This window comes from Penaeus vannamei, chromosome 38 (genome assembly GCF_042767895.1).
Source record: "Penaeus vannamei isolate JL-2024 chromosome 38, ASM4276789v1, whole genome shotgun sequence".
Lineage (NCBI taxonomy): Eukaryota > Metazoa > Arthropoda > Malacostraca > Decapoda > Penaeidae > Penaeus > Penaeus vannamei.
Window position 1 is genome coordinate 11188357 of NC_091586.1, and position 10000 is coordinate 11198356.

At 44.0% G+C, this 10000-nt stretch overlaps 2 protein-coding genes across 7 annotated transcripts in view; one reads left to right on the plus strand and one right to left on the minus strand.

Annotated features, from left to right (window-relative positions):
- Positions 1-7699, plus strand: part of IRSp53 (Insulin receptor substrate 53 kDa) — a 193757-nt gene extending 186058 nt beyond the window's left edge. The window contains exons 10-14 of one of the 3 annotated variants that reach the window (XM_070116308.1): positions 884-1024; positions 1712-1823; positions 2361-2532; positions 2899-3392; positions 3554-7699. In XM_070116308.1, coding sequence (XP_069972409.1) covers positions 884-1024; positions 1712-1823; positions 2361-2532; positions 2899-3392; positions 3554-4817 — 2183 coding nt within the window. In that variant the 3' untranslated portion in view covers positions 4818-7699. The remainder of the gene's footprint in view (positions 1-883; positions 1025-1711; positions 1824-2360; positions 2533-2898; positions 3393-3553) is intronic. The other 2 variants (XM_070116310.1, XM_070116309.1) reach the window with 2 other exon arrangements.
- LOC113820017 (uncharacterized) overlaps positions 7078-10000 on the minus strand; it is an 11969-nt gene continuing 9046 nt past the window's right edge. For all 4 annotated transcript variants that reach the window (XM_070116311.1, XM_070116314.1, XM_070116312.1 and 1 more), the window contains 2 exons: positions 9993-10000; positions 7078-9802 (listed from right to left, as the gene is read on the minus strand). The exon at positions 9993-10000 is cut by the window's right edge and continues 86 nt beyond it. In XM_070116311.1, coding sequence (XP_069972412.1) covers positions 9417-9802; positions 9993-10000 — 394 coding nt within the window. In that variant the 3' untranslated portion in view covers positions 7078-9416. The remainder of the gene's footprint in view (positions 9803-9992) is intronic.

The window sequence follows — 10000 nt, forward strand, 5'->3', positions numbered from 1 at the left end:
CTATTACCACCACTTTGGTCAACAATATTACACTTATCAGTCTTTGTAGTAATGAGTTATAGTTATGATAATGCTTTTACTATTACCACCACTTTGATCGACATCATTACCATCGTCATAACAAGAATAGTTCTTCTCCATAACCCAAACTACCAGATTAAATAACCTCTGCGGAGGTTCTTTCGGTATACAGGTTTTGGTTGATCAGGGAGTAGTAATACTTAGTAATGAATAACAATTTATAAATCGTTGTTGTAATAAGAATTGTAGTTATGATAATGCTTTTACCATCACCACCACTTTAATCATCCTTACCATCGTCATAACCACCACAATTCTCACCACAACCCAAACTACCTGACTGAATAACCCCGGAGGATGACATCAGTTGCAAGAGCCAGCGCAATGCAACCCGATGTCGCCGATGCCATTCATTCCGGTGATGCAATCGATCTATGGCGGGGCGTTGCAGGGCTTCTTGATTCCCTTGCACGCTGGCCGGTCTTAGCGTGGCGGCAGTAGGCGACGCTGACTCGCTTGGGGGGAAGGGGGGGGGGGAATGGTGGAAATAGGGGGGAAGGGGGAGGGAGGAGTGGAAATAGGGGGGAAGTGGTGGTGAGGATGATGATGGTGATGATGATGGTGATGGTGGTTGTGATGATGGTGAGGAATATGAATATGATGATGGTGATTATGATAATGATAATGGTAATGTTAACGATCACGATCATAATGATCTTCATGGTGACGATGATAATGATAATGATATTAATACTGGATATAAGAATGAAAAATAAAATCACACATATGGAAAAGGCATTTCAGGCTCCCAATATTTCTTATTAAAAAAAAAATCATGACTAACAACATGACCTACCCACAGCGGACACCCTGATGCACCGGCGGTCCATGGCCGTCCCCGAAGACAGCAGCCGGCGGGCCATGGCGAGGGCGCTGTACCCGTACTCGCCCAGCGGAGACAACCAGCTGTCGTTCGTCGAAATGGACCTGATTGCCCTGATTGGTGGGTCCCGGGGCGCTCGGGGAGTTGTTTGGGGGAGGGGGGGTATTGTTTTTTTTTATTTATCTTTTTTACATTACTTGCTATTATTGTTTCTTTATTGATTAGGGGGGAGAGGGGGGGAGGTATGAAAATACTATGCAATGAGACGAGAGACTTTGCTTTCAGGAAACAGGACTGTGAAATAGAGAGGAAAATGTCTTGAAAGCCATTTACATCTGGGATCAGGAAATTATATATATATAGGATACTTTAAAAGCTAATGCTATTTTCCCCGCGCCTCCAAAAGCACGATAAAAACAATAACTTTTCTGTCCCCAGATTTTCACGATTGAAAACAATTATATGTGTCCCCCACCCTTCATACAAGACAAAAATTGTGCCAAAATGCTCACAATCAAACACGTTATTTTTTTTTTATAACCGCCACCCCCCAAAAAAGAGAGAAAAAATCAATAATTGTAATGATAATGATAATAATAATAAAGATAATAATAATAGTAATAATAATGATAATAATAATAATGATAATATTGATAATAATAATAATAATATTGCTAATAGTAATAATGATAATAATAATAATAATAATAATAATAATAATAATAATAATAATAGCAATAATAATGATAACAATAATAATAATAAAAAATCACTTGGATCGCGGAAGACTGACCCTCCCTTTTCCAGGCGAGAAGAACAAGGGGTGGCAGTACGGCGAGAACCTCCGCACGCAGCGCTGTGGATGGTTCCCTGTGGCCTACACCGAGCTCCTGCACGAGGAAGATGACTCAGCACTCGGGTAAGTCTCCATCAAATATCCTTCGCCAAATATCCTACAATTGGTCCCTCGCCCTTTTCCGCTGCTCCTTAAATGGTCGTTGGAATCCTTAAGTGGCTTGTCTCTCTTTGTTCTCTTCTTTGTCCTCGTTTTATTTTTATTTTTTTTCTCTCTCTTGTGACGTTGCTTCTCATTACTAATTCTATATGTCTGTTATTCAATTTTCTTCTGTCCTTCCTCTTGTGTTTTTTTCCCCCTCTGGTTAAATTGTGTAATCATGGAGATTGTTCAGCGAAAGATGTACTTCCTCCGCTGCAGTTCACGTGGTTATTTATGATGATTGCTTTGTAACAAACTAGACTTTGTAAGAAGAGAAACCTAGGCTGTAAGTCTGATACATCGAGATGCTACAAATAGTTACCAACATCCCCTCTGGTATTATATTACGCTAAGTTGCTTTAGTTTCCCTCCGTGGCGTCTCTACCACAAGAACCACATCTCGACGGGTGACTTGTGCCTAATCCCCCCTCCCTCCTCCCCCCTCCTCCATGGTTGTAGCAGCACCATGGCGTCACAGCTCAACAGTAGAGGTAGTGTAGAGGACCCCCAGCCCACGCCCGCAGGTGCTGAGGAGCCGCCCGCTGGCCCCGGGCTATCCCAGCACGCCCACGCTCAGCCCTACCACCGATTCCCCTCCAAACACAGGCCCTCGATCGCTTCCATGACTCAGGTGAGTTGGCTGGAGTCTCTTCCTCAGGTAAGGCGTCCTCCTTCGGGTTTTGGGATTCAGGTCGTGGTGGTTAACGAGTTTTCCAGATTTTTTTCATTTGTACCTCTGAGACACGCTTTTAGACCCCAGTTTAATATCCATTTTGATTTTTTTTCTTTCGAATTCATGAAGTGGATGATGTGGCACAAAAACAAGCATATTCGCGTATTTTCACTATCATATACAGATAAACACAAAGCAGCTCTGTGCGTTAGTGATCGCCAATTGTGACTGGTTTCATCACCCATTATAGAAATATAACGACAATAAAAAAAAAAAAAACGTTTTGTCATGCGCTCAAGGCTTCATTCTCGCGACTTCCTACAGGTCCGAGCCGCTAGTCCCGCCGCCGCCTCCCATGCCAGTGCCTCCACTTCTGCCTCGAGCGTTCCAGTGCCACAGTCCTCCTCCTCTGCCAAATCATCACATGTAGCCTCCTCCCAGGAAACTCTGAGAACCTGCACCAGCATGTCCTCCAGCGTGAACACGGTGCTCTTCAACCACGCCATTCTGGAACCCCCCTCCGCCCGCGTCTCCGCCCCCACCATCAAGAAATCGACGAGCCAGCCGCAGCCGCACGCCAAGGCCGGCTCCAACCCCTTCACCTCCAGCGGCTCGCTCACCACCGGCTCCTCCATGACCCTGAGCCGCTCCTTCACGACCGGCGCCGGCTCCTCCCACCTCTCCACGCGCTTCCAGAAGAGAGGCAGCGGGAACGCGTCCTTCCACTCCAGCGACGACAGCGGCTTCAGCAACGAGAGCGGCAGCATAAGGCCTCCCATGAACCCCGAGGCTGACTACTCCGACGATGATCTCAACGGGTGAGTTGCGGTTCGCTTCCCTGCCTGTCTTCCCTCCTGCATCATGTGTCTTATGCCCCCTAGAGATAGTGTCATGTTTGTGATGTCGTCTTTTGCTTTTCATGTGTTTTGTCCCTCCTGTGTTTTCTTTTGTTTACCTTCGCCTTCCTTTGCTTTGCCAGACTTGTCCCACATTCCATGAACAGCCTCAGTTCCCGCTGGCTGAGGTCCTCCACAACCCCGCCGTTTAACACGGAGCCGGTCTCTCTCCCTTGCCTCCTCAGCCCCGAGTCCTGCCACTCCAGCGACCAACAGTCCTTCCAGTACATAGCTGGGGACCAGGACGCCACCATGACGCTTCCGACGCCAGGTCGTAAGAGCAAAAGCGACAGCGTGAAGCACAGGGACCTTTCCCTTCCCTCTCTCTCCATTGACCACTTCGTGACACTGGCCAGGAGGAAGACCACCCGGGCGTCGCCCTGCGCCCAGAAGATCGCCGCCCAGAGGGAGCGCGGCCGAAGTCAGGAGAGAGGACGCCGAACCGTGCGCAGGAGTTCGTCGCTCCTCTGCCTCGGCATGGACTCCTGCCGCGGAATTCCTGACGACCTTCAGAGTGCTGACTACGAGGACGTCTGGTCTGAGGACTGGCGACATTCCTCACTCGTTGATGTGAGTCTAGACATCCCGGACCCGCCGTCCTTCCAGCCCCCAGCGCCGCCCACGCCCGCCAGCACTAGGCCTACTGTGGATTACTCGATCCGGCCGCCGATGCCTCTGCCTCACGACGACCCCAACCCGTCGCCGAGGTCGTGCTCGAACACCAGGCAGAGTGAGTCGTCTCAGCAGAACTCGAACTCGTCCTCAGGCAACAGCACTCTGACGGGGAGCGACGAGGAGGACAACGAGGAGGAAATCTACATGGTCGTCAGCGACCACAGGTGCGAGATGAGAAAGACGCAGATGAGGAAACAAGTATCGCGCTCGCTCACGTGGGCGTCTCCCGCCCATCGGAGGTCTCCCCCGCCGCCCCCACTGCCCATGTCCAACCCCCCGTCCTCCGCCGCCTCTTCCACCTCGACAAAAGTCACGCAGATCAGAAGGAGCCACGCCTCTCCTCGACGGCCCGACGCGAGTCAACCAAGCAGCGCACCCCACTCGACGCCGCCGTCCCAGGCCGCAGAGACGCCGCCGCTGCCCCCGAGGAGGACGCAGCGGCCCCCCTGCCCCCTCCCGAAGGAAAGCCGGAGGCAGCCTGTGGACCGGCTGCTCATGCCATGGCAATACGGCAGCGAAGTCAACATCCTCAACTACAGCGACTACATGAACCGCCGCCTGAAGTATCCCGAGGGAGTGTCTCGGATTGACCAGCAGTCGTTCACGACTGGGAACTTATGCGGCCCGTGGTACGACCTCTGGGCGGACGACCCCTCGGTGGCAGATGTATGATCCCTGTGCCTTTAGGTCGCGGGAAAGACCTTTAGTCACATTTTGTACATATGACAAAACTGCTCACAGAAGGCCAAAAAAGAAACTAGGACTTACAGTGTTCTTGCTGTGCATGAATACAGCTCTTTCTTTTTTCAGAAAGTTTTTGTGCTATATTCTTGTATAGAAGTAGAGTCTCTTCTCATTCGCAAGTTCAAAAGATTTTGTATATATATATAGAATTTATTGTGAATGTAGCCTTATAGGGACTGTCTTTATAATTTTACTCAATATTTTTGTGTATATTTTATGCATAATATATGTTTAAGTTCTGTTTAGTTAAGGATATTCAAATCTGTCTGTTCTACTCACTGTATATAGCACGTGTAATTCCAAAAGTATATTTCCCTTAGTTACCCCTTCTTATGACAGTTTTCTTTGATGTTCGATGTTTGCGTATGTGCATGGATAACTTTTATATTCCTTTCAAATTTACTTTTCTTGGATTGCGTCCCAATTTCCTTCTTAATATATACTAATTATTTCTTGATAATTCATTATCATAAAAATGCAATTCATTAAATTAACTAATGAAATTGTTCTAATTCTGTTTTGTAAAAAAAATGAAAGAACACAGATTACCAAAACTATTCATAAGTAACGTCTCAGGCACGTTTGTAAGATATTGCCAACGATGATTCATGTTTTCTATAATAATATTTTCCAATCTTTGTGGAACGCCATAGTGTCACGACGACATCCAATTCTTCTTTCAGGGTTTCAGTGGAGATTCAGCAAGAGCAGGCACGCAAAACCTTAAATGCACATAAAAAGAGAGAAAAGAAAACGCATAGATAGTGCAGTGTTCATGGATTTCATGATTAAATAATATCCTGTGAAAATGTTGTACAGTGTCGATGTATTGTTCGCTTTTATAGTGTCAGAAAACAAACAATCCTATCACATATGTACGTTTAAAAGAATTATTCCATTATCATATAATGTCTAACTTTGGAAGTATAGTAAAGTTAGAACATTATAATTTTTACTCTCATTCGCTGTACATATCATTGCTATGAGTGTTGCTTCGGCACTAGAAATAATACTCAAGACAGGAAATCTATTGCTGAAAGGAACATGCTTGCGGAATGAAAACAAAACAAAACAATACATATATCGCATAATATTGTGAAAAAAGAAAGTTTATGAAAGTATCTGTGTCGTTTGAAGTTTGTGAATCAACAGAGGCCATGCTCAGTGCGATACAGTTACAATGGACTGTGTGGTTTATCCTACAATCAACACATTTCCGACAAAAGTACCTCAGTTGTGAGCCAGGACAAGGACACTGCACGTACTCTAACCTTTTCAAAAGGTAAGAAAAGGAACGAAGAAGGAAAATGATAATAATAATAAGAAATGATGATAACAGGAATCATGATAATAACGAAGGACAATCACGTTGTGGTCACGGACTAAAGATTTCATTAAGAAGAATTTATAAATGGAGAAACCCAAAGGAAAATATGTGAAGAGTTGTGTTGTCTTTTCCTGGTGCTTTACAAACCACGAGTTCTGTCTTCCATCAGGGGCTGTGTGACGTCATCAGGGCTTATGTTACGTCATCAGGGATTGTGTGACGTCATATTAGTAAACACAGCGAAAGACTGGCGTTTGATTTGGTGTTTTGCAAAGATAACAGAAAACTGCTACGTTCATCGCTTCTTTGTGTCGCTTTTTCCACTTCTTTCCACTTCATTTGTCCATTTCTTTCTATAGCTTTTTATCCTCGTGTAAATTGTTCTTTGATATGTACTTTGAGGGATATTAATAGGTCTATGATAAGAAAACAATACTAAATATACATTAATGTCACTTATCAAACCTCAGACATTCCAGGAATATTAAATGTAAATTATATGAAATCAGTTAAGGGTTATGTGTCTAAAATAGACACCAGAATATTGCCTGTGATCATAGTACGCTAAAAGATAATGCACCTAAAGTGTACTTACATAGTTTATCACTTAAACCCAGACCACTTTAAATTCCGTCATAAATGTATTAGTCTCACCTTAAAACATTACTTCCCACAGCACTTCAGGTTCCGTTTTCTACCAGTGCAACTCTCACGCGGAGACTTTCACATCTTGTTGAATAATCAGGTGATCGTCTTATTATTGTACAGTTTTATGTATAGATTAACAAAACTATGTGAAACCATATATTATAGGTTTCCCATTCTGTAGAATTTAGATATAAAGGAAATAAACATACCCCAAAAGCTCTCTTGTTTTATTTTTTTATAAAATTATCACATACAAATCCGTATATTTTAAATGGTAATAAATTCTCTAGATTTTTAAACAACGTAAGGTATTTGCAACATATATTCCTCTTTAGTCCTAAAACAAAACAACAGATCATAACATTTTCTAATTTCATATCTACAGACATGCAAAACGGATTTACATATTCACACATCACATAAGATAACCATTATATGCTGTGATTATCTAAAGCCGTTCCACTTTTATAAACTTTTTTATCTATTTATTAACTCCGTATATAACATAATCTTATCAACCATATATAGCACTTCAATGTTTGTACAAACAACGATTATATAAATTGTGGTTGTTGAAATCAGTAAAAAGTCCCCTGCCTTTTAAATGTAGAAAAATATATACCGTTTACCATGTTAGCGTTTTGCATACTAAGGGCAGGGTGTAGAAAGAGCAAATACAAATAGTGTTGTTATTAAGTGATTAATTATATCGACACAGATATATCGGTGTGTGTGTGTGTGTGTGTGTGTGTGTGTGTGTGTGTGTGTGTGTGTGTGTGTGTGTGTGTGTGTGTGTGTGTGTGAGTGAGTGAGTGAGTGAGTGAGTGAGTGAGTGAGTGAGTGAGTGAGTGAGTGAGTGAGTGAGTGAGTGAATGAGTGAGTGAGTGAGTGAGTGAGTGAGTGAGTGAGTGAGTGAGTGAATGAGTGAATGAGTGAGTGAGTGAGTGAGTGAGTGAGTGAGTGAGTGAGTGAGTGAGCGCGGACTTGTGTATGTGTTCCTTTTGAACTTCTACCCTTTACGCGTGATAAGTATACTGCATTCACCTGAAAATCTAGACAAGCGTAAACACCAACAAACACAAACGCTAGAACACAGCCAAAATCATAAGAAAAAACATGTCAGGGTTTTGTTTTTTCACGCTGACTGCGTTTAACTGTAGAAGAGAAGACATATGTAATCTGGGACTCCTTAACTATATATGCCTGTTAGATTTAGAAGCTAAAGAATATTAGTACCCGAAGACAACCAATGTATTGCCATATTCCTCAACAACCTACGTAAAACTATCAACTTGACTGTTCGAAAAATGAACCAAGATGTTTTCTTTTTTTAAGACTACACCTGTAAATCAATACAAGGAAGGAAATGACAACGGCTATAAGAGTCCTAGAAGTCCTCTGTAGAGTCCTGTAAGCACCTATCAAACCCTATTACCCTATAATTCATAGTAATTATCTAAGGCAACGTTCAGGCCACACTGTTCAGCCATAATCACCGTTTCATGTAATGGATAGTTTCGTTAAGGTAGTTTGGAGAGAGACAGCAGGGCCTTAGAGACATAAACCCGATTCTCTTTGTAGAAGGAACCTAAGAGCGGTTCGACTGAAAGCCCCAGGTTCGAAGAAGGGAGGAATCATCGCCGTAGTTCACGAGAAGAGGGTCGCCAGAAGTGTTCACAAAAATATACAGTCCATCGGCAAGAGACACTTCTGGGACTAGCACACATATAACCAAAATAATGTACAATTGTGCAGACGGGCTTAATACTGTCAACAAATACAGGCACCAAACAGGTTTAACAAGAAGCAGTTTTAGGTTTCGCCGTCGCACTCTCACGCAAACTTCAAGTTACAAAAGACTATTAAAAAATATCGTACTTGAAAGACACATTATGGAGGGGAATGGATACACTGAAGACACCCACAGAGTAAGATTTTTTTGTCTTAACGTTTCGATAAAATTTTCTTTTTAGGAGCACTTTTGAAGGGATCCGAGTTCAATGAAACCAACTGTTCATGGAACCAACTGTTTGCATACTCGTAACACAATACTGTTATTTCATTACTCTATTTAACGTTTTGTTTAGTGTTATAATCTTATTTAATATCCCACTGTGGCTATTTATACGGTATTTATACTTCCATAAACACGAAGAACAAACTGTCTTTCGATTTATGAAAATCAGTAAGAAAAAAAATCCTGAAAAAGGACTAAAAATGGGATACTGATTTCATTTGCCCGTCGAGGGTCCGGGAGACTTCATTATCTCTAGTCTTTAGGATTACACTGACTTTTCTTTATCGCAGTGCAGTCTGCCCCACAAAGCTGCTGACACTGATACAGTATCGTAGAGCACGGGTCAAATTTACTTAAGCTTCGGCTATTATACTTAACGTCAGAGTCACCCAAATAAGGCTATTTTGTTTACCTTTTGTTAATAAACATTATTCAGTTATTATTCTTTTTGTAGCCGTGCCATGTAGCCCGAAGAAGACCTATGGTACCTGTGCCCCGAAAGACGTCCTCCGTCGCAACGCAGCTCCTCAGAGTCCTACGGCGCGGCGGCGATCGCCTTCTCGGCGCGCCTTCCCTCCGACATCTCCCTCTGGACCGCCTTCTTCAGTCGCACTATATCGTCGTGCATCAACTTGGCCTCCTTCTTCGCGCCCATGGCCTTGCCCTTCCCTCTGGCGTGGGGGGCGTCCTTCTTCGGGCCCGGCGGAGCGGCCTTCCCCTGCCCCCTCCCGCCTCCTTGCTTCCCCTCCCCCCCTGCCGTCGAGGTCTTCTTCGCCTTGTTCTTCTTGTTTTTCTTGTTTTTCTTGGACTTCTTGAGCTTGCGGAAGTAGTGGGCCTTCCTCTTGGGGAACGACTTGCGGATGTTGGGCACGAAGGCCGGCTGCGAGGGCGCCGCCTCCTCCAGGACGCCCAGCGCTGCACCTGTGGGGCGGCAGCGTTGTCAAGAGGCGGTCGAATGGACTAAGACATGAATGGGAAATCACAAAAGTAATTTATCAAAGGCATAAGTATCTACATACAACACACACACACACATGTATATATATATATAAACAACAAAATGCCACAGATCATAAACCATAGAAACAACCCAAGAACTAAACGGACTCACCCAGGTCA